Below are 24,832 nucleotides of genomic sequence, written 5' to 3' on the forward strand. Positions count from 1 at the left end.
TCTTCAGTATTACTTTTTGTTATATAGTGTGTAGCTTATTCAACAATTTACAGCATATTTTTTGAAATGGAACTCCTTATGGCATTGCCATGATTCCTATAGTGGTGAGTTCTTAAATTAATAGTAGTACTCAGCAGACCATGATTAGTTAAAATGCCTCTTCAGAAAGGGGCAAGTATCATTTCTTCCATTGGTTCATGTTATAGGTGATTTGTATATAAGCTACCTATAAAATCTTCCTGGCAATACATTGGAACATTCCTGAGACATTCTGTATCAGATGATTCAGAGGTGCTTTTTATTGCATGATTTATAAGTAAATATTTAAGACAATACTTTATATATATTTACACATATATAGACATTTACACACATACAACTGCAAAGATGTTAGTTAAAATTATACAAAAATCTTGTGGCAGCATTATCTTCATTCACAAATTCTGATTTTAGTGCTGTTAACAAACAACTTTTAAAACATCTGTTAAATTTACTTAAATAATTAGGACATTATCTTTTATATAATTCTGTAGTACCTGCTTTCCCTGCCCCCCCCACACCCCCAACTAATGAGAATTTTTATATTTACTGGAAGGTAGTAAACACTCAGGTTTCATGGCATGAATATCATGGATTTATGTTTACCAGAAAGCATCTTGGAAGTAAATGGAAGTGATGATTCTAACGTCCATTCTGACAATAGGTTTGAATAAGGAAAAGGGCAAAGTCTAGGATACTGTGCTTAATATGAAACACTTGAAGACACGATGAACAATCATCGTCAAGGTTTAGCACCCAGTAGGTGCTCAATGATTAATTTGGGAATCAGCATGCATATGTGAATGAAGAAAGAAGCAACAGAGAGAGAGGAGGTATTGATGGAGGGAAAGGGTTGCTGAAGACAAATTCTGGAGGCAGAGGGCTTATTGTCAAGAGCAGTGTATTTGGGAGTTAGATGAATCTGGATTGAATCTCAGATCTACCATTAGCTCAGTTCTTTTGAGCAAGTCACTTACCTCTCATGACACTCACTCTTCTTCTCTGCAAGATAAGGATAACAATGATAAGGATAATGGGAGCAGTGTTGAGGTTTAATGGGGAATGTGTGGGATGATGCTTCCTGTCACATAGGCAACAAATAAATACTAGTTTCCTGTCCCCTTGGCCGTGATAGTCTGATGGGAATTTGCATCGATTTCTTGGCAGCAGAAAAACCTAAAAATTTTTTTCTTTCTTTCTTTCCTTTCCCTTTCTTTCTTTTCTTGTCCTTCCTTCTCCCCTTCCTCTCTTTCTTGTCTTTTTTAAGGAATTGAGAATTTTATCATTTAATTCTCTCTTGCAAACACCTGGATATAGCTGTTTTAGCAGATTGTATCAGTGGGAAAGGAAGGACAAAGATTTAAGGGTGTTGTGAGTTTTCTCCTTCCAGCAGTAAAATTGAATAATGAGCATGATTGCCACATTCTTGAGTTCTAGTCCACCAGCAAAGGTGGAAGATCCTCAGTGTGTTGCAGGTCTGGTAGTCTGCTTCTCTTGGGAGTAAATTGATAAGAAAATTTTTAGAAATTCATCTCCTGTACTATTCAGATATTTTGGGCGTTACACTAATGGAACTTGATTTTCATTCTCTATTCCATCTCTATATTGTTATAAAAAATTATAATCTGATTTCTCAATTATGTAATTTTTAGTGTTCTTCCCCTTCCACAGCCCTATGATTTCTCTCATCTGTAAAACATCATTTCTATTTGACTGTTTCAGGAGCCCCCTATAGGTCATCTACCACCGTTTTTTTGCCTCTACAGTTTTTCCTAAGACACAGTTAAGATCATGTTTTAAAGAATTGAATAGATTTCCATTGTCTAGGAGTAGATTTCATTGAAGGCCCTCTCCATTTTGAATCCAAACTCTCTTTTCAACCCTATATCCTGCCCTCTGCTTCAGTTCTACCTTCTTGGAGCTATTGCCAGTGCTCCTGCCTCTGTGCCCATGTCTGTGCTCCTTCTTGGTATGAAAGACCTCCCTAATGAGAACACTGTGATCTCTCAACACTCCTACAATATCAAATCTTTCTGGCTTTTCTCTCATTTGAACTAATTCCTCTGTGCCTCTATAGCGTACCACCTGGACCTGTTTGACACTAATAACTTTTTGCCTTGCTGTAGAGTTAGTTGTTGATATGCTCTTTTCTGGGTTTCCTCAGGCAGGAGGACATGCCTTATTTATCATTTGACTCTTTTTAGCCTTTATTCCAGTGTCGTTATGTTGTAACACCTAACATGGATTTGATGAATTAAATTCAATACAGTATAAGCTGTGTGAAATTACTTACTCTGGTGAGATAGAATATAATTAGTTTGGTTTCTTCTGGAAAAAAATGTGTGTTAATTTTATTTTTTAATGGTACGTTTTTACAATGAGTGATGGATGAATGAACCGTAATACTAAAAGCTATGCTTTACTAGTTTTTAACTAGATATGGAAACCAGAAACCCTAAGAATGGACTTTATTTTCAGGACCATCACAACAGTGAAAATGAGTTCTGCTTGGTTAGAAATAAGGTATCTTTACAATATTGACTTTGAATTCTCCTTTTTACTACTCACATAAATATATTTTATTCATAATTGACAGTGTAACCATTGACTACTGAGCTCTCTTTTGCTGTACTTCTTTTTCAGAATAAGAATATTTAATTGTGTTCCCTTATGTTAGAGAATAGACTCTGTACAATCAAGAATGTGATTTTTGGCCATAGCCCTAATGTTTTTACAGAGTTGTCATTTGGGGTTTTACTGGCAGATAGACTATAGTTAAAAAAAAAGAATGTTAGTTATGGAAATGCCTATGTCTCCACGCTGCTGCATGTGAATGATTCTGGATGTCATACTAAGCCTGTAATTCATATACTTATGGCATATGATAAGCTATTGTGTCATCCTTCAAATGTTTTATTTCATGGTGAAACAAAGGCATCTAATTCCTAGATTCAAAATTTGCCAATTGCAGATTTTTTTTCTACTCCTGGATCGTCTCTCTTTCTAGGGCTGGTACCAATATTTTCAAATAGTTTTGTAAGGTTTTAAAGAAAATAATCTATGTGATTTCATAATGACATAATCTTTTCATTTTTGAGCTTTCATAATACTTTTTAAAATTTTTATAGATTTAGGGAGTAAAAGTGCAGTTTTATTACATGGACACATTGTATCATAATACTTTTTTAAATAATGTTATTCATTATACTGAGCACCTACCTCGTGCCTGGCACCATGTTAAATGCTTTAGGATGCACTGGTAAGGCAGATACGGTGCTTTCTCTTTGGGGTTTACAGTTGAAGGCAGAGGGCAGATGGTTAACATATAATAATAGTTTCTATGGGAGCCCATAGCAGGAGAATCTGACCTGATCTAGAAGGTTAGAAAAGGTTTGAGGAAGAGTATTTAAATTTTGAGGAAGAGTATTTAAATTAAAATCTGAAGATTGAGTAGTAGTCAGTTAAGATAGGTGAGTTTTGAAGGAGTGGGAGAGTGTTCTAGATTAAAGAAATAACACAAGGTGGGCTAGTGAATATGGCTAGAGGAGTGGTGTTCAAGCTTGGCTGCACATTAGAATTACCTGAAGAGCTTGAAAAAAATCCAGTGCGTAGACCTCATTCGGAGGGAGGCTATAGATACTTACAAATCTATTATGGTGATATTTTCAGCAGATGAATGACACAATAAGATTTGTAATTGGAAAGATCACCAGGCTCCAGCATGAGATAAATTACCCTCAAAGGTTGAGGGTGAATATGCAGAGACCAGTTAACTAGTTAAGGGGTTGTTGCCCTGGGATGGTCAAGAAAGGGGAGTAGCTTGGGCAAGGGTGATGGTAAACAGTGGTGAGAATAAAAGTTGGCAAAAGGAAAGGAGAAAAGGCTAATTATGTAGGAGAATCCTTGGAAAAGGTAGTATCACTCATAAACCAAGTGAAGAAAATAGTTTGAGAATGAGGGGATGCATGAGATGAGATATCAAGAAAGGTAGAAACTGTCTATTAATAAAGTGGCCAGGAGGTCACTTGCCCATTGGCAACTTTGCTGAGAGAAGTAGCATATGTATGGAAGACCCAAACACATGAGATAGGCAGTGAGTTTCATAGAATATCATTGGAAAGGGAACCATGGGCATGAGGTTAGGAAATGTTTCAGAAAAGAGAGAGCACATAAGCAGGGTCTTGAAGAAAGCACAGAACTTCAACAAACGGGTTTTCACAACCCAGGAAGGGAAGAACATTTTGAGGTTTGGATGTAGTATGTCCAGGGCAAAAAATAGGATTGTTCTTATGGAGTTTGGATTTTATTATAATAGAGAAATATTAAAGGGTTATGGACTAGGGCTGGTGTGAAATCCAGCAGTAGAGTGTTGGACGTAGGAGAGAGGAAGAAACTAACAGCAGAAAAACCCTGTAGGAGAAGATGGCAGTATTCTAAGCATGATTAGAAGAAGAGCGTGGGCCATGATGCAAGCAAGTAAAAGATTCCAGTGTGGTGCATTTTGAAACAAAAATAACGTAGGTTACTGAATAATCAACTAGCTGTAGTAGAAAATACAAAGGGAGTATTCAAAGGGGATTTGAGATTTTGAAATTGGTTTAAAGAAAGAACTTTTTATCCAACAGTGATGTATGCACATGCTATTTGTTTTTAACATCTAAAAATATTCCACATTTTGGGAGAGAAAGGGGACATGTATTTAATGAGCCAACATTTTATAATTTCTTTTTGGTACTTGCAAGATCTGTCATCAGACTTCTCTTGGGATTACACCTCCATGTAAAAGGGAGAGGATCTCTAAGACGAGCATGGTGATTCTGAGCCCTTCAGGGTCAATGAGGGTCGGAACAGAGTATCCCAATCTGGATCAACAGAACTTAAGGAACTCCCAGCACCCCAGGAGGACAATAGGTAAATATATCAAGACCCTGAAAGGCACTAATAGAATGACTAGTGTATAGTATGGCTTATATTACAATCTTCAGCATTTGGGAGAAAGACTACTATTAGTCACCAGAAGTGAAGATTAAAGGGGATTTTATGAATGTTTTATGTATCCTAGGACTGCTAGATTATTTCCTAAGTTATTTGAAGCCTAAGTTATTTGAAGATGTATGTTTAGCGGTTACCTGGGGAAAGTCTGAACACTTATTGATTCCAAAACAAATAAGAAATGGAGATTGGAAAGTAGTGTTGCCCAGTGTGATCATATTTTAAGGAATGCTAGTAAAATACAGTGATAAGCATGGCTATCTGAATTTTGTGATTCCTTTTCCTCTCTTTCATAGAAAGCAATCTCCATGGTATCTGTGATTGTCAGTATGGTTTTAGAAAAAAATTGATTCTAGTCTTGCACAGTGAACATTTCGATAGCTTTTAAACAAAGCCTACATTTCATGGACTTGTTTTGATCTGTCAGATGTAAAAAAATAAAATCTTGAAGCCAGAACCCATAAAACATAAGCCTGTATAAGGCAGGCTTTAAAAAATATTCTGGTCAGAGTAAGGTCTTATCCCTAGAGATACAGCTCAGGCTTGGGGCATCTCTGTAGGAGTTTCCTGATTGAGATTGCTATCTGTTTGATCTAAACAGATGTACATAAGCTAGACAAAAATGTTCTTGGCTCCAATCAGGTAAACCAGTGGCCACGTACAAGCAAAACCTATAATTGTAGATTTACAAGTTGATTGATACCTAATAGATGGATGTGATTCAGAGAATGGAATTGAAAGGTGAATTAAAATTGGATACTTCTTGTGCTATACTATATAGCTGTGGTATAGTAAACATATAATTTAGGCAATGTTTACAGGTTAGAGGATTACAGGTAACTAAAAGTTAAAAAAATTCATTGCAATACTGAGGATATTCTAAAATAGCCAAAATGATTAACAGGTACTTAAATGCATGATGTTGGATCAGTACTGTGGTTGACTCTCAAGAATGGAAAAGGAAAAAGAAGAAAAAGTCTACTTACTGTCCATTGGGAGCTTATGGTCTGGTTAAAGAGGCATGATCTCCTGAAAAAGTCACATGTGAAGGTTCCACATGTGATATGCGTAGTTTTGTCTTAGGTTATATTCACGTTCATTTGTTCATTGATTTATTGATTCATTTCTTTATTCAACCAAAACACATTGATTTATGGAGGTCTAGTGTCGAACAAGACGGAAGTAATAGAGTTTATATTCCCATGGAGGAGATAGATATTAAGAAGTAAACCCATTGGCAAGAAGATTTCTGAGAGTATTAAAAGCTATGAAGAAGATAAACCAGGTTGAAGTGATGGAGTACCTGCGGGGGATGGGGCAGGGCTGCTAATTTAGACTGGATAGTCAGTAAGCCTCATTCAGAAGCGAGTGTTCGCGCTAACTCCTGAAGAAGTGGAGTCATCCAAGTGGCCCTGAGGGGAGGCAGGAACATGCAGTGAGAAGAAAAGCTAGTGTGGCTGTGAAGCAGAGTAAGGAACAGAGGGTGAGGGAATGAGGCCATAGAAAAGGCAAGGGCATAGCTTAGGCAGGGCTTGTTTCAGTGGGCAGGACCTTCAGTACAATGGGAATCCTTTGTAAGCATTAATCAGAGGTTTAAACTTCTTGTGGCTGCTGTGTGAAGAATGGGTTGTAAGTGAGAATAGAAACAGGACTTGTGGGTACTAGTCCTGGGCTGTGGTCCATAGGGAGGTAATAATGGCTTAGGATAAGGTGAGACAGGACAGTTAGACTATATAAGGTTCTCTTTTTTTTGCAAAATAGAAAGTAAGTGGTAAAGGCAAGCCCTGAAAAGAGAGCAGAGTGCCAGATGAACTTTGAAAAATTAAACAAATTAACATGAACTCGTAGGAAGTAGGAAGACATTCTGGGAGTTAAGGTGAGCATGGAGATGGCATAAATGGGGCATAGCCCATTTCTCTGCTATCCAAAGAATAGCAGAGTAAACTTAAATTAGTATTAAAATAGTGGTTCTCACACTGGAATCACCTAGGAGCTTTAAAACTTTCAGTGTCTGGGTTCTGTGCCCAAAGATTCTGATATATTTGGCATGGGGTATGGGCTAGTATTGGTGTTTTAAAAAAACCTAAGTCACTCTAATGTGGAGGCAAGGATGAAATCAGAGGTGTAAGATCTTTCATTATAAGTTCTTATAACTTAGAGGCCTTGAGTCTAGCAAGAAACAGGTAAAGCGAGCTGAATGAATGAGTGTGAGAATAGAGCAAAGCTGTTCTTTTGAGACTTTCTCAATTACCCCCTTTTTATTCATTATATATACAGTATAAACAATGTAGAGAATAAGGAGAGATAAGAGAATCCCCTGAAATGTTTATTTGAAAGATGAGTTCTTGGAACCCTCCCTTTGAAACACTGAATGCCTGTGTTTAGGAATACTTAATTTTAGTATTTTCCCCTTAAGATGATGTAAGTTAGGGAAATATTGCACGAGGTAAAAGATCTCAGTGCATCTGGTTTTTGATAAAGAGAACAAAGAGGACACATCTGGTAGAAATGAGTGTCAACCTCAGTTGCCTAGTAGGAGAGGCTCAGGGTGCTAAGCTAGCCTGAAGATAACATCCCAGGAACATAGATGTGAGCAATTGGATCTCTGTGGCCAACGGCTGAGGTCAAAGCAGTGGCTTCAGTGGCTTGCGGGGAAATAAAATCTGATAAATTCTCTTGAAAAGAGGCATGTTCAAGGAGAGATTGGAGATCTATGGGATCTCAGCAGGAAAGGTAGTTGAGGCTAGATTGTGGAGAGAGTTCTGTGGTTTGGCATGCAGTAGTATTGGGGGGACACATAATTGGGTTTATTGCTGGCTTCCGTAATTCTATTGTTTTAACCAGTTCTTCATGATAAATTGAAGTTATGCAGGTGGATTCATTGGTTCACTCTATATATCTTCATGGCTTTGACATTTTTCTATAGGCTGTGATATTGGCATCACAGTTTAAGTATCTGTCTTCCAACCTTACACTCTCTGTTTGGTAGGAGATGGAGTTAGGACTATTCTTTTTACCTATACTGTAAGTTTTTGCCCCATAAATAGTGGAATCCAAAAAGAGATAGTTTTTATAAACTCTTGATATTCCCTACTAAGTCTTTTCCTTTAGAGAAATTCTTTTGTTCATTTATTCGGTCCCTTTTATTCAGTATCTATAGGGTACAAACAGTGGGAGAATAAAGAGAGATAAGGCTTAAACCCTGTTCATAGTATCACACAATCTGTTGTGAGTAAGATTATATCATTAATTATACCCAATGAGACTGTAGTCCAGAGAAAGATAATAGCATTCAGAGGAGAAAGGGAGAGTGATTATTTTGTCTTAGAGAACAGGACTTTTAAAAGTCTTTTTGGAGGAAGTTGCTTACCGCGAAGGATGGGTAGGATTTAGAGAGCGAAGATATTTCAGGCAAGAGGGAAGAGTGTAAAGTATGAATACAGGAATCTATTGGCAAATGGTTTAATTTGACTGTGGAATACAGAGCATGAAGGGGTGTTCTAGAAAATAAGATGAAAAATTAGATTGGAGACTATTAAGAGGAGGTGTGACAGCAGAAAACTTGCTTTATTCTGTAGGCAGAGAGGGACTTTTGGAGATATTCTGGCAGGAAAATAGAAGGGAAACTTAACATTTATTGGGTGTGTGCTATGCATATGCCAGGCAGTACATTTCACATAAGTTATTCCTTTAGTTAGCTGAGGAATAAGGTTATTTAGGCAGAGTAATTTGGCATCAGTGTTTAGAATTGTTTGGGAGGAGGAGGACATTGAAGACAGGAATATCACTGCCATAGCTCAGGTCTTATAATTGCATTGGTCTGCAAATAGAAAAGGCGATGATATTTTAAAAAAAGGTTTTTATTTGTGGAGTAAATATTTATTGAACTCTCACTCAACATTTCAAGCTCTGAAATATGACAGTATATCAGAACATTCAGGTCTCTCAAGGAGCATACATTCTTGAGGGCCAGGACAGAGTATACCACTAGAAAATGATCAGACAGTGATGGTGATAGAAAATTTTTTTTCTTTTGTTTTTGTGTTTTATGTTGTTGTTTTTATTTATTTATTTTTATTTCAAAATGTTAAGGAGGTACAGATATTTTTGAAACATGGTTTGAGTCAGGGCTATAAATGTGCTCATCACCTGAATAGTGTTCATCGTACCCATTAGGTGGGGTTTTGCCCTTCCCCTGCTCCCCCCTCCCTCCTGCTTGACTTCTAATGACTTTTACTCTCCTCTGTGTACTGGTGTGCCTATCAGTTAATTGCAATTTATTAGAGAAAACATGTGGTGTTTGATTTTCCATTCTTGAGATACTTCACTTAGGGTAAAGGGCCCCAAGTTCCTCCAAAATGGTGCAAAAAGCAATAAATCAATCCTTTTTATGGCTGAGTAGTACTCCATGGTATACATATACCACATTTTATTAATCCACTCATGAATTGATGGGCACTTGGGTTGATTACACATCTTTGCTACTGTGAATTGTGCTGCAATAAAAATTGCAATACAGATGTCTTTTTTTATAAAAATTACTTCTTTTCCTTTGGGTGGATACCCAGAAGTGGGATTGCTGGATTAAATGGCAGATTCGTAGATTCTAGTTATTAGCCCTTTATCAGATGTATAGATTGTGAATGTTTTCTCCCATTTTATAGGTCATCTATTTGCTTTGTTGATTATTTCCTTAGGTGTGCAAGAGCTTTTTAGTTTAAACAAATCCCATTTATTTATTTTTTGTTGCTACTGAAATTACCATTGAGGTCTTAGTCATAAATTCTTTGCCTAGACCAATGTCTAGAAGAGTTTTTCGTACACTTTTTTCTAGCATTCTGTGGATTCATGCATTTACAATTTTAATCCATCTTGAATTAATTTTGTGAGTGGTGAGAGATAGGGGCCCTGTTTCATTCTTCAGCATGAGGCTATCCAATTTTCCCAGCGCCGTTTATTGAATAGGGCCTCTCTCCCCCAGTGTGCATTGTTGTCTGCTTTGTCAAAGATAGTTGGCTGTAGGTAGATAGTTTTATATCTGAATTTTCTATTCTGTTCCATTGGACCGTGTCTCCATTTTTGTACCAACACCATGCTATTTTGGTTACTGTATCCTTGTAGTATAGTTTGACATCTGGTAATGTGATGTCAGCTTTGTTCTTTTTGCTTTGAATAGCTTTGGCTATGCAGGCTCTTTTCTGGTTACAAACAAAGCATAGAATTATTTTTTCTAGACCTGTGAAATATGCCATTGGTATTTTGAAGTGGATTACATTCAATCTGTAAATGACGTTGGGTATTGTGGACATTTTAACAATGTTGATTCTACTGATCCATGAGCATGATATGTTTCTCCATTTGTTTGTGTCATCCATAGTTTCGTTCCTCAGTGTTTTGTATTCTACTTATAGAAATCTTTCACCTCCTTTGTTAAGTATGTTCCTAGATATCTTTATTTCCTTGTAGTTATTATGAATGGTATTTAGTCTTTGATTTGAATTACAGCTTAACTGTTATTGGTATATGGAAAGGCTACTGATTTGTGTATATTGATTTTATATCCTGAGTTTATGCTGAACTTATTTTTCAATTCCAGGAGTCTCTAAGTGGAGTCTTCGGGGTTTTCTAGATGCAAGATCATATCATCACCAAAAAGTGATAGTTGTACCTCCTCTTTCCCTATTTGGATACCCTTTATCTCTTCTCTTGCCTGACTGCTCTAACTAGGACTTCCAGCACTATGATGAATAGAAGTGGTGAGGGTGGGCACCCTTGTTTTATTCTAGTTCTTAGCGGTAATGCTTTCAACTTTTCCCATTCAATATGATGTCTGTGAGTTTTTCATATAAGGCTTTTATAATTTTTAGATATGTTCCTTCTGTGCCTAGGTTATTGAGGGTTTTTATGATGAAAGGGTGCTGGCTTTTGTCAAATGTTTTTTATGCATCTATTGAGATGATCGTATGGCCTTTATTTTTGCTTCTGTTTATGTGATGAATCATATTTATTGATTTACATTTGTTGAACCCTCCTTGCATCCCTGGGGTGAAGCACACTTGGTTATGGTGGATTATTTTTTTGATGCGTTGTTGAATTTGGTTTGCTAGTATTAATTATTTTTGCATCTATATTTATAAGAGATATTGGTCTGTAGTTTTCTTTTATTGTTGTGTCCTTTCCTGGCTTTGATATCAAGGTAATATTGGCTTTGTAGAATGAGTTGGGGAGGATTCTTTCCTTCTGAATGTTATGGAATAATTTCTGCAGTATGGGTACCAGTTTTTCTTTGTAGGTCTTATAAAATTCGGCTCTGAACCCATCTGGTCCTGGGCTTTTTTTTTGTTGGAAAACTTTGTATAAGTGCTTCAGTATCACTGCTCATTATTGGTGTGTTCAGGAATTCTATTTCTTCCTAACTGAGTCTTGGAAGGTTGTGTGTTTCCGGGAATTTGTCCATTTCTTCTATATTTTCTAGTGTATGTGGGTAGAGATTTTCATAATATTCACGGATGATGTTTTGTAGTTCTGTGCTATCAGTTGTAATAGCTCCTTTTTCATTTCTGATTGAGATTATTTGGGTCCTTTCTCTTCTATTCTTGGTTAATCTAGCAAGAGATCTATCAATCTTGTTTATCTTTCCAAAGAACGAACTTACTATTTCACTGACTTTTTATATATTTTTTTTTTGTTTTCCATTTCATTTAGTTCTGCCCTGACTTTTGTTATTTATTTTCTTCTGCTGGCTTTGGATTTGGTTTGCTCTTTCTTTTCGAGTTCCTTGAGATGTGATATTAGGTTGTTAATTTTTGATCTTTCTGACTTTTGGATGTGGGCATTCATGGGTACGAATTTTCCCCTCAGGTAGGCTTTTGCTGAGTCCCATAGATTTTGATAGCTTATGTCTCCTTTGTTCAGTTCAAGGAATCTTTTGATTTCTGTCTTAATTTCATTATTGACCCAATAATTATTCAGTAGCAGGTTGTTTAATTTCCATGACTTTGTTTAAAATTTAGTGTTACTCTTAGAATTATTTTCCAGTTTTAATCCACTATTCTCTGAAAAGATACATGGTATGATTTCATTGTTTTAAAATCTGTTGAGACATGTTTTGTGGCCTAAGATATGATCAGTCTTAGAGAATGTCCTATGTGCTGATGAGAAGAATGTATATTCAGTAGTTTTGGGGTAGAATGGTCTGTGTATATTTGTTGTCCATTTTTTCTAGGGTCCCATTTAAGTCCAGTGTTTATTTATTTTCTGCTTTGATGATCTGTCTAGCTTTGATAATAGGGTGTTGAAGTCTCCTGCAGTTATGATGATATTATTTATTTCCTTGCTTAACTCAAGTAGAATTTGTTTTATGTATCTGAAGCTCCTGTGTTAGGCACATATGTATTTAGGATTGTTATGTCTTGTTGAATTTCTCCCTTTACCATTATATCATGACCATCTTTGTCTTTCTTTACCATTTTTGATTTAAAGTCAGTTTTATCTGATATGAGAATGGCTACACCTGCTCTCTTTTGGTTTCCATTTGCGTGGAATATTTTTTTCCATTCTTTCATTTTGAACATGTTTGCATCCTTGTTGTTTAGGTATGTCTCCTGGAGGCAGCAGATACTTTGTATTTTTTCACCCATTCAGCCAGCCTATGTCTTTTGAGTGATGCATTCAAGCCATTAACGTTAAGAGATGAAATTGTCATGTGTGATTGCAGTTCTCTTTATCCTATTGGGTAGTACCTTGTTGCTTTGTTTTTCTTCCTGTGCTATTGTTTGATAGGAGTTGTGAGCTTTAGCGATTTTGGGTGATTTTTACACTGGTGGGTATCTATTGTGCTGATTCTTGTATAATGCAGTTCTGAGTATTTCCTACAGGGCAGGTCTGGTCATGACAAATTCCCTCAGTGTTTGTTTCTCTGGAAAATATTTTATTTCTCCATCAATTGCAAAACTTAATTTTTCAGGATATAAAATTCTGGGCTGGCAGTTGTTCTGTTTAAGAAGATTGAAGATGGGACCTGACTTCCTTTTGGCTTGTAAGGTTTCCATTGAGAAGTCTGCTGTTAGCCTGATGGGTTTTCCCTCACAGGTCACTAGTCGCTTACATGTAGCTGCTTGTAGAATTTTCTCTTTCATTTTGACTTTGGCCAGGTTCATTACTGTGTGTCTTGGAGATGTCATGTTTACTATGAATCTTCCTGATATTCAATGACCATTTTGTGTGTGGATGTCTGAATCTCTGGCAATACCAGGGAAGTTTTCTTTAATAATTCCCTCAAATAGATTTTCCATGCTTTTAGCTCGTTCTTCATCTCCCTCAGGCGTACCTATAATTTGTATGTTAGTTCACTTCGCGTAGTCCTGTACCTCTCGAAGTGATTGTTCTGCCTTTTTTTTTCTCTTGTGCATCTTTAAATGACTGGGTTAGTGCGAGAGCCTTGTCTTTAAGCTCTGAAATCCTTTTTTCTCCTTGTTTTAATCTGTTGCTGAAACTTTCTGCTGTGTTTCGAAATTCCCTAAATGACTCTTTCATTTGTTTACATTCTATTATATCCTTCCTTATGTTGTCTAGTTCTTTGGTGACTTTTTCATTAATTTCCTGAAATCTTTTTTGGCTACTTTTTGTTGGTTTTAAATTTTCTCTGAATTCCATTAATCTTATTTGCCATCCGTATTCTGAATTCCAATTTTGTCATTTCAACAATTTCCTTGTAGTTGTAGTTTACTGCTGTAGCTCCATTTTGATCTCATGGGCATGTTGATCTGTTTTGATTTTTATGTTGCCAGGGTTCTTTTGCTTCTTCTCATCTGAAACCTCTTTTCTCAACTCAAGGCTAATAGATTTGCAGGGCACCTGTTCCTAGTTGGGAACCCTCCTGCTTGATTAGAAGAGGAGGAGCTCCCTAGATGGTGCTTTTCCCCCCTTCTGGGAGATTAACGCGGCAGAGGAGGGGTGTGTGTACTAGAAGCCTGTAATGCAGCTGTTTTGATGTGTTCTGTTTGCCTGTGATTGCCTCTGCTCAAGCCTGTGCTGAATGCTATTTGTGATGGATGTTGGGTTGTCCACCAGATAGTTGTGGGATATTTGAGTTGGGAGCTGGGCGAGACCCTCTTCACCAAGGCTGGTGTTGTTGGTATTGCTCTACACAGAGGTGACAGTAGCAGCTGGGTGAGGCTATCTAGGCAGTTGTCCTGGGTTCCTGGGCTGTAGGCGTTTGCTAGAACCAAGTTGTGGTGTACTGGTGGCTCGAGGCTGGGGGTCCTTGGTGGGGCATTGAACTTTGGAGCAGTTCCTCCAACTCTGCGGCAGTGGTGGAGGCTCTGGAGTGTGGTCTTGGGGTCCAGGTGCAGTGCTGGAGTCTTGTGGGTGGTATCCTAGGCCAGATGGGAGCTCTGGAGGCACAGAAGCAGAGCCTCCAGCTTTGGCGTGAGAGCCTTAGAGCCGGGACTGGGGAGGAGGCTAGGACAGGGCTTCTTAGCAGGGCTCTGATCTGACCTGGAAGGCAGGGTCTGGGCCAGGCAGGCAGGAAGCAGTTGGGGCCTGAGGGCGCTGTCATGCCAAGCAAGTTGCAGGCTATTCCATGGGCTTAGGCAGCGCATGGATGGAGGTCGGTTCTAACAGCCTAGGGACCACAGAGTTCTCCCCACCCAACCCAGGACCTGCTGAAGCAGCCACCCAAAGCGTCCCAGATCGGAGCCTACTGTGCCCCAGTCAGTTCCCATGCTCAGATCCCTTTGCACCGTAGGGGAGGGGCGCTTGGCTTCCAGTCACAGGATACAGCTCAGGGAAGCCTCCAATTAGTCCACTTCCTCCACAGTGCTGACTTGGTGCTGTGCACCAGAGCTCAGGATGGCTTTAGCTGCTGTCAGATCCCCACTGCGCCTGTTGGCTGGTGCAGTGACTCCATACAGACTCAGGGCAGGTCCCCAGTCCAACCAGGATGTAGAGGTCTCTAGCAGTGGAGGGAGCCATCTCACAACTAGCAAAGTGCCAGCAGGGTGAACACAGTGCCCCAGCACTCTATCCTTCTATCCTTCCTCGCGTGTACTTTGATTTTGTTAAATATATAGCTCCATCACATTTTTTTCCCTACACTAAGTGTCCCTCATTGCCTCTCTGTGATTTCACAGTGTTTTTCAGAGAAGAGCTATCTGTACGTAGGCAGCTGTCTGCAATTTTTCACTTCTTTCCTTTGGAGCAGTGTGCTGGCAGGCTGTTGCTGGTCTGACATTTTTTCTTCCCTGTGATAGAGAATTAAGACAGGATGATATGATAGAGATTCATCTGGTGGATTCTTTAGACTAGGTGGTCAGGAAGACCTCTCTGAAGAAGTGGCACTTAAAGAGACACTTGAATGAGAAGGAAGAAGCAGCCTTGAGAACATTTGAGGTGGGGGTGGAGAGAGCATCCCATGCAGAGGGAAGGTTTAATGCAAAGGTCCTAAAATGGGAACACACTTAGTGATTCCAAGGAATAGAAGGGTGAGGCGGGATCAATATGATTGTCAGTAGAATATATATGGGGTTCAAGGAAAGAGTCATAGTTGACTATCAGGTTTCAAACCTTGGAGACTAGAGAGTAGTAGCATTTTGGTCAGGAAATTGTATCAAGTATAAGTGAAGATGATGATTTGTTTCGGACAAATGAGGTTTCAGGTGGTTTCAGAGGTCAAGTCATGTTGAGATAGAGACAAGCAAAGAAACGTAGAGACTTGAGCTTGAGAAGGGGTTTGGGATTGGAGATACAGATTGGGGAGTCATCTGCCTAACGGAATTATTTGAGGCTGTGGGAAAATTGAGGAGATCTAGGAAGCTGTAACGGGGAGAAAACCAAAGCACAAGTGAGGAAGGTTTGCATTGGGGAGCTAGAGGATGGCTTGGGAGTGAAAGCAACAACCAATAAAGTCCAGAGTTTGAGCACCTGAAGGCAAGAGGAGTCATACTGTTGAATAGTCTAGAACTGGGCTTACCCCAAAATACGCTATTTTGTTAAGCTCATGTGGTGAAGAGAATTCAGCTGAGACACATCATTCCATTAGCTTATAATTTCATACATTCGATATTGTCTCCTTTGGTATATTCAAAGTTAGAATAGTGATGCAGATTGCTAGAATAGGATTAAATGCAATTGAAGCCTTTTCTTTGTCAGCATTTCTCAAATATATTTTGCAATATGCTAAATCATATCCTCCTAGAGGCAGAGAAGTCAGTTGCTTTAAAGTGAAACACTGTCATGTCAGATTAATTATTTAAAAATAGCATTTCCTGTTTGAACACCAGGTGGCGTAAACATTACTTTTAAATTGTTTAATATATCAGTACATGTGGATGATTATTATTAATGTCAGGAAATCATAGTTGGTAGTGACAAATTATATATGCCTGTGATGATATGTCTGTACATTTGAAGAAATGCTATTTTATTTCACCTTTTGTTTTGACTATATATATTTTATTTGTGTGTGTGTGTATGTGCGTGTGTATATTTAATTTCAACAAATATTCAGACCACCAACTATATGGAAGGGCAAGCATCAAGCAACAGAAATACCCACAATGTAAACTCTGTGTCTGCCCTCAAGAATCTCTCCTTTTTCTTTTCCAATAGGGAGTCACTAATACATTCAAAACAAGTTAATGAGTATAGCAGTAGAAGTACGTGTAAGGTACAAGATAGCCAAACAGGGAGTGATTTTCTCAGCCTTGGGAGAGCAGGTTAGTTTTCACAGAGAATTTGAAGCAGGGTTTGAAGAACTAGTACATCCCTGGGTTATAGTATGAGAACACACCAGGCGGCAACAACTTTTGCAAATGCACAGTTGTGTGAATTATGTAGCATGTTTTGGTGAACTGTAAAGAGTTTAATACTGTTTGTATGTAAATAAGGGTGAGGGTAGAGGTAAGGCTGGAGAAGTAGGTAGGGGGCACAGTGAAAGGCTTTGTGGGACAAAGTTGGAGGCCTTGAGGGACTCTATCCTGTAAGATGAGAGAAGCCTCTGGAAGATTTTAAGGACAGAATTGTTGTGATCAAACTATTATTCAAGCAAGGTGACTCTTAGGCTAGTCCAGAATGTGACCTAGAGGAGGACAGAACCAGAGGCAGATAGGTCATCTAGGTGAGGGTATTGAGTTAATCAGTTCAAGAGATGATAATGGTGCAGACTAAAGTGGTAGAAGGAACGAGGGAAGGACAGATTGAGTTGCATGTGTTGTGGTGACTCATTTTATGTGTCAACTTGACAGGGCTATGGGTTGCCCAGATATTTGGTCAAACGTCATTTTGTGCATCTGTGACTATATTTTTGTATGATATTATTTGAATCCGTAGACTGAGGAAAGCAGATTGTCCTCCTTAATGTGGGTTGGCATCATCTAATCAGTTGAAGGCTTGAGCAGAACAAAAAAGCTAAACCCTTCCTCATGTAAGGGGGAATTCCTCTTGCCTGAATGCCTTTAGCTAGGACATTTTTTTTTTTTTTTCTGCTTTAACACTCAAACTGAAATATCAGCTCTTCTTGGGTCTCAAGCCTGCTGGTTTTAAGACTGAAACTTAGACTTTCCCGGACTCCAGCTTGCTGACTACAGATCTTGGGACTTCTCAGCCTCCATAATTACTTGAGACAATTGTTTGAGTCAATTTCTTTTAATAAATATTTCCCTCTCCCTCTCCCTATTTATATATGTATTTTATATAATTATGACATATTAATCATAAATGATACATTTATATGTATATCATTCTGTTTCTCTGAAAAACCTTGACTAATGCATGTGTAGAAGGTAGAATCAGCATAACATGGTGTTTCACTGTGGAGGATAGAAGAGAGAAAGGAGCCAAGGATGATCCCTCACCCTGGGCCTAGTCACAGGAGGGATAGTCATGATATTAGTTGAGACAGATGATTAGTAGAACAAGGTAAATTGTGTGTTTGCATGTGTGATGCAGGAAGATGAGTCGTTCAGTTTTATACATATAGAGTATGTGCTCGCAGGGAGTACAGTAAACGATACCCTTTAGACAGTTGGTTCTGCAGGTTTAGTTTTATAGGTAAGGTAGAAACTTCAGAATAAATAAGAAAAGGCATCCAGACTTGATATGGATGTGAATATTTTTGAGGGAAGCTGAAAATAAACAGATTTACTATTGATTCTGGGGTGGCCATTTCCAGGGCAGGATGTGTGATAGGAGGATCCCAGCTCTATTTTGTTGACTATACTTGAGATCCATTCTGAAATGGTTAATGGGTTCAAGATGGACCTTACAAACTGAAAGAAAATGGAACGGTCAAGGGCTCTGCAAAACGGAATAGAAAGTCTGTGGGCTCCAATGTGTGAGAGGGACATAGACTATTGAAGATAGAATTGTAAGTTTTGTTTTTTGTAATTTTTAACATTTTATTTCACATGCTTTTGTATAATGATTTCACACTTTAGCATAATTTAGATTTGTGGTATCAATAATTAATGATAATAAATAATATTTATTGAACACTTGGTAAGTATCAGACTGTGCTTGATCAGGATGTGTGTGTGTGTGTGTGTGTGTGTGTGTATTTTACCTCTATTAAATCTAATGACAAATAGGTCATGTCCAATAAGTTGGAGAGACATTGCAGCCTCAAGCCCTTCAGATCAATAAGAATTTAAAAGAGGACTTTTGCTTTTAGTGCCTCCTAGAAAACAGGAATTGCAGAGAGTTGCAGTAGCATGGCTTCATTTTCTTTTCTGTCCTTTGAGTATGTTGATTTGTTAGCCATGCTTTGAGATCTATGTTGAAAACAATCATACAAACAAATGAGTAGAATCTGTTGTAGCTATGGAAGACTAATTTAGAAGGACAGGGGTATATTACTTTCTATTCCATGCTATATATGACTCAGGGATGGATATTTTAAAATCTTTATGAATAAATATTTATGACTTTTGTCAGAGATTGTAACTCCTTAATAGTATCACAGAAAATGTTTAATTATCTCTAAGGATTTTTTTTTCTGTTTCTCTTTTCCTTTTTATAATGACATATATATCAGAATTGCACATGCCCACTATTATTTACCTTATTGGGCAGTGAGTGGTTTCCAATATGGGAACATTGGTTTTCAGTGTAAATGTTTGTAGTTATCAAAGTTTTCATCACTGAGGACAGATAGGAGAGGAAGTAAATTAGTTATGAGTTACAAGAAGTAGTATATGCTATGAAAGAGCATATTATTGGCTTTTCATCAGCTGATTTCCTGAAATATTTTAGATAATTATTGCAATAACCATATTTTTTTCTCTCTCTCTGATCTTATCTATTTATGTAATTGTTGCGGTTTGATGTAAGTTGCCAAGGAGTTGATCCTAATTCATCATAAATGTTAAAGATGAGAGAACATCTGTCATAGCCAGCAGCAAATTGCAGAACTTAGCATTTCTCCCCCTAAGTTGTCTTCCACAGATACTATTGTTCAGTGAAAGGACTACAAAGATGACAAGAGACAGGGTCTCTGCCTTTAAAGAGCACATAAACAAGTAGTTAACCTATAGAAATTGATGAATGCTGTAATGGAAATGTACAGAAGCTGGTATGGAAGCACAAGGGGTCACTTGCTCACCTTGTGACTTTTCTAAGGTCTCTTAATCAAGTTGAGCCTACATTTCCTTGTTGGTAAATCAGGGATCATAATAACATATCTTCCAGGGTTGTTGTGAACATCAGTTGAATTATTCAATGAAACTACTTTGTAAAATGAAATATGAATATATCTTTTTATTTAATTTGATAGTTTTACTTTAATATTATAAGCCATATTGTGTGAGATCCCAAAGTGGTCCTCCATTGTGGGGTTGATGCATTTCTTAATGTCACTGAGAGGGGATTCCTCTCTGTGTGTTTTTCCATAATGGCATCTCCAAAATATGCCCTCATCACATTTTTCTTAGTATGTAAAAATAAAGCAGCCAGAAAGAAATATGCTCATTTTTGTGTATTTCTGTCCTCATAGCATACATGGGTAGAACTACTCCCTTCAAATTTATGCCTGTCATGCATGAAGGAGATGAGATGGAGTGGTTGTGGCTTGCCAAAAGGCATGCCAGTGAGAAGTGAAAAGAAGAAACCAGAAATCAGCTTTTTTCTTCCCAATTTATTAATTTGTAGAATTCATTTTATGAGTTTTCCTTGAAATCATCACCCATGAAATTCAGTTTACTTTGATGATGGAAATTTGAATAGGTTAATGAAATTATTCCTTTTTTTTTTTTTTTTGAGAACCATTTTGACTTCCAAGAAAGAAAAGTATAATTTTCTGTAGTTACTATAGTTCCTCCCCCTCTTTATTTTGGGGAAGAATGAAATGGATATTTTGACAAGAAGTCATTTTAAATATTTATCCTTACTCATAACAAAGTACCTGCTTAAAATTATCAGCCTATCTGGCTGTTGTAGTATAAAAGTAGCTGCATGCAATTAAATGCTTTGCTGATAGGTATTGTTTTGGGTACCACCACATTTTTTAACTTTCTGCATTATCTCCCTAAGCATAGAATATAGAGATTGTAGTGATAATTCGCAAGGACATATCTGCACATTTGTAGTGGTTATGGTAGGCACTTGTTAAATGAATGGACTCTAAATGAATGAACTCTAAAGCTCAGTCCTCTGATTCTACCTCATCAGCTTCTAGTTTTACTAAAGGGCAAAAAAAGGCATAGATAGATTTACAAATATGTAAATATTTGAAGGAGATAGAAAATGTCACTGTCACCATTATTCTTATGCCCTGTTCGGCCAGTTTATCCATCTCCACCTTAAAATATGACTGTCAGTTGCAATGTCCTTTAACTTCCTTTATGCCAGTGGTAGTTTTCTACATCTTTATACATTTTCATCTGTTTTCCTTCAGCCTCAGGGGAAAAAAATTTACTTCCACATTACTGAGTCCAACCCATCCCCTGGGGTCCTTGAGTCAATCTTCCACCTTCTCCAGGGCCATGTCTCATCTGCCATTCTGATCTCATATCTCTAACCTCTGCTTCTCCATTGTTTGTTCTTCTTTGTCTATAATTGCTCAAGTTTCTCCCAGTTTTTCATGCCACATTTTATGCAGTTACTTTCCATTTTGTAGTCTCCTGATCCAAGTCCTCAGAAGAATTGCCTTTCTTCACTTACTCTGTTCTCATTCACTCTTCAGTGCATTGCACTTTGTCTTCTGCTAACCGGAACAATTGACCACAGCTGTTTGTGGATAAAGCTGCTCCGGATGAGATCACTGGCAGTGTTTTAATTGGCAATTCCAACAGATATTTTTTCAGCCTTTTATTTTATTGGATTTCTTTGCTACATGTAATTCTCCATGTCCTTGACTTTCATGACACATCATTTTTATTCTTCTTATAACTCCATAATTGTACCTTCTCTGTCTTCTTAATGACTGTTTTTTCTCTACCCAGCCTTCAAATATTAATATTCATCATGATCCCTGTTTGATCCTTTTTTACTCACTGTCCATATTTTACCTGAGTTACCATAGTCATTTTCATATTTTCTGCCACCTCCACACGGATGACTCCTTTTCCCCACTTTCAGGCTCATGTGACCAATTTCTAGGTGAACATTTCTGCCTAGATTTTCTCCAGCTGCTTCAGAGTTCACATGGCCAAACCTGAACTTCTTATAGTCTCTCCTAAGCCAGTTCTGTCTGTCTTTTTACCATTTCGGTTGGTAGCATCATCATCCACCCAGTCACCTGACTCAGAACCATGAAATGCATTTATTCCTACTTACTTCATTGCCCACATCCAGTCAATAAGCTGGCTTCCAGATTATATTTTGATATTTTGTATTTATTTTTCCAGTTAATCCCTTCCTTTCCATTCCACTGCAGCTGCTTGGTTGATTTCTCTCATCACCTGATATTAGGACTAATAGAGGTAATTTTTAATTAATGTCTCAATGTTTCGTTATGATACCCTCAAATCAGCCTTTCCTGTAGCCAACAAAGTGATCTGTCAAATGAAAATAAGACTGTTTCACCATCCTGCATTACACCTCTTAGTACCTCACTCCTGCTCCCATTCGTGACAGCAATATTTCTCATACTTAGTTTCATGGATATATGTATGTGTTTTAGAATGTTCAATGAGAATTTTTCAATTTGGTTTGTGTGTTTTACTGATAATCATTTAAAAAACAACCACCACTATGTGTTTATTATGGCATGGTGTCTTCCATTATTCAGGTAGGAAATATACTATATACTCTACAGGATAAATTCTAAGATTCTTAATATGTCTTATAAGATCTTTTATGATCTGGCCTCTACATATTTCCCTGTCTTAATCTCTTTCATTGTGAAAGCAGCATCAAACTATTACTTGTGGGTCACCACATACACAATGCTATTATTTTTCTTGTTACATCTGTGCCTTTGCACTTACCCCTTAGGTGTATGGGATATTCTTGCCTTTTTCCATTCTTCTAACTTTAACTTTGAACTCCTACTTTATAAGTAGTTCCATCATCACCTCTTCTAGGATGTACTAATATAACCAGGCTGGGCTGTTCATTGGTCCTCCTATTTTCATAGTGCCCTAACCGTATCTCCGTCTCTGAATATGCCTTATTACTTTGTAGTTACCTACTGGAATCTTTACTGGATTGTGACCTCCTTCTGGGCTGTGGTTTTCCCCTCTATATCTTTCAAGCGTGACATGTAGTTGAATGACACATAGTTTTTGTTTTTGTTTTTTTTTCTCACCTAAGTCTTTTTGGCTCTAGGAAGAATACGCATGAAAATGAGACTGTATGGCAAATACAGAATGTACTGTAACAGCACCAGAGAGGTACATCCTCTCTCCTCTACAGAGCCTCAATGTTTAATACATACATGTGACTTTAGTAATAAAACCAGATAATCCAGAAAAAAAGAGCCCTTTAGGAAAAAAACAATCAGTTTAGAGTGACTTTTCAAATTGACCATTCCTTTTCATATACTTAAATTCAAATAGCAGATACATTCGGAGGCCCAAATGTTGGCATAGAATAAAATCATGTTCATTTATTTTTTCTGCATCTTAGAATTAGAAGGCATAAAATTAAATATGTTGAATGTAATAAATTCATCTACACAAGTGCAAGTCTCCAGCTATAATGCATTTTATGGCAGATTTATTATTTTAAAAATGTACCAGTAAATCAAAAAAGAGGGAGTATGTCCATTTAACTTTTATTGAAGTGTATGTAGGTCTTCAGAAATCAAATACGAGCATGAAGATATGGCCAAACATAAAATCTATCAAATTCTGTGAAAAGTTGCTGACTTTAAATAGTAGTTGTAAGAATGACCAATATATATTCTTTGTTAAAGAGAGATGAGAGATAGTGAGCTGAAAATACATGGGCGAATCACCTTTGCTTTCTGCCTATGAAGATAAAGATCTTTTTTGACAGTCGGCCTAAGCAATTTCTTTCACAGTTTTTCCTTTACTACGTACTACCGCTTGTTAAATGTTTAATATGTATTTATATGCTTCACTTAGTATTTTAAATTAGAAAAATCAATGTCTAGTTTTTATATGAAGAAATTTTAGCTATAGGAAGATAACCCTTGTATTCCTTTATATTTCAGGAAACCTGTCTTCCCAGTTGCAGGCTCAGGAACCTGGAAGTCTTGAAAATACATTAACTCCGATGGAAGATTCTGGGTGTGTTTTATCAAATGAGCAGAGAACTGAGTCTTTAGAGCTGCCCCAGCATTTTGTGGAGAGCGGTACCCCCATACCCTTTCCACCGTTGCCTCTTATGAAAACAACCTGTTCGACCCTGGAAAATCCTTTATCTTCTCACATGCAATTTTTGCAACATCTACTTAAACTGAAGAACTTGACAGAATCAGGTAGTTTGAGAACAGACTTAACCTATTTTGAAAAAGACTCTTCCATAGTCTCTGATTCTGTTTTTCAGTTGCTGGATGGCCTGATCACTTTTTACCGTAATCCTAAACTTCCTTTTTCAAGCTTTTGGACAGAAGCTGTTGATACTTTAGCTAGACTGATCAGTGATTATAACTTATCTAATCATATTCTTAAAAAGTGTTCCAAGAAGTTGGAAGAATTTGAGAAAACTCTGCTACAGGTTATTTTAGGGAACAACAATATAAATCGGGTAAGTAATCCCTCCTGTTCATGAAATAATATGTTATTGATTTTAGTGAACAGTTCACTTTGGATAATGTCTTTTGTGGTCCCTTAGCCTTGTGGCTCAAAGAGTCATTAGTTGGTTTTTCTTTTGCAGCTATCTGCAGCTCTTATCTGTTGTTATGTCTAGACCTCTGGCCGCTGATTGCTACAGCATAGTTCTTTCCATAGATGTCTCTGCTTCAAGCCTGGGCTTCTGTGCTTTGAATTACTTTCCCTGTTTTTTTCTTTTTTCTTTTGAAATAAGTATTCTTGGGTTCTTCTCTTATGTTTTCCCATACCTATGTTTACTTCCTACTGCTCAAAAAGTCTCAATGCTTTGCAGAAAACCACTAACATTTAAGGTGTTATAAACTATAACTTATGCAAGTGTTAAATTCCTCATGATGGATTGCCTGTACTGTATTCAATTTGTTCTTTTTCTGGCATTGACTAGCAAATGCCTTGAGGTCAAAAGTATTTTTCTTTTCTTTTGGACTTTCTTTTGTAAGTGGCAAATTTCCCATTTCCCACATTTCCCTTTACAGATGTGAGTTAATTGAATAAAGTAGCTAAGGAACATATACTGTAAAGTTTTATAATATTTTCCCCTTATTTATTTAACATGAAATAGAAAGGTT

At 37.4% G+C, this 24,832-nt stretch overlaps 1 protein-coding gene across 1 annotated transcript in view; it reads left to right on the plus strand.

The window, feature by feature from the left end:
• MEI4 (meiosis-specific 4 homolog (S. cerevisiae)) overlaps window positions 1-24,832 on the plus strand; it is an 83,147-nt gene that overhangs the window by 10,973 nt on the left and 47,342 nt on the right. The window contains exon 2 of the mRNA XM_012646045.1: window positions 23,645-24,180. Coding sequence (XP_012501499.1) covers window positions 23,645-24,180 — 536 coding nt within the window. The remainder of the gene's footprint in view (window positions 1-23,644; window positions 24,181-24,832) is intronic.

The sequence above is a fragment of the Propithecus coquereli genome, unplaced genomic scaffold, assembly GCF_000956105.1.
Source record: "Propithecus coquereli isolate 6110/MARCELLA unplaced genomic scaffold, Pcoq_1.0 Scaffold24, whole genome shotgun sequence".
Taxonomy (NCBI): domain Eukaryota; kingdom Metazoa; phylum Chordata; class Mammalia; order Primates; family Indriidae; genus Propithecus; species Propithecus coquereli.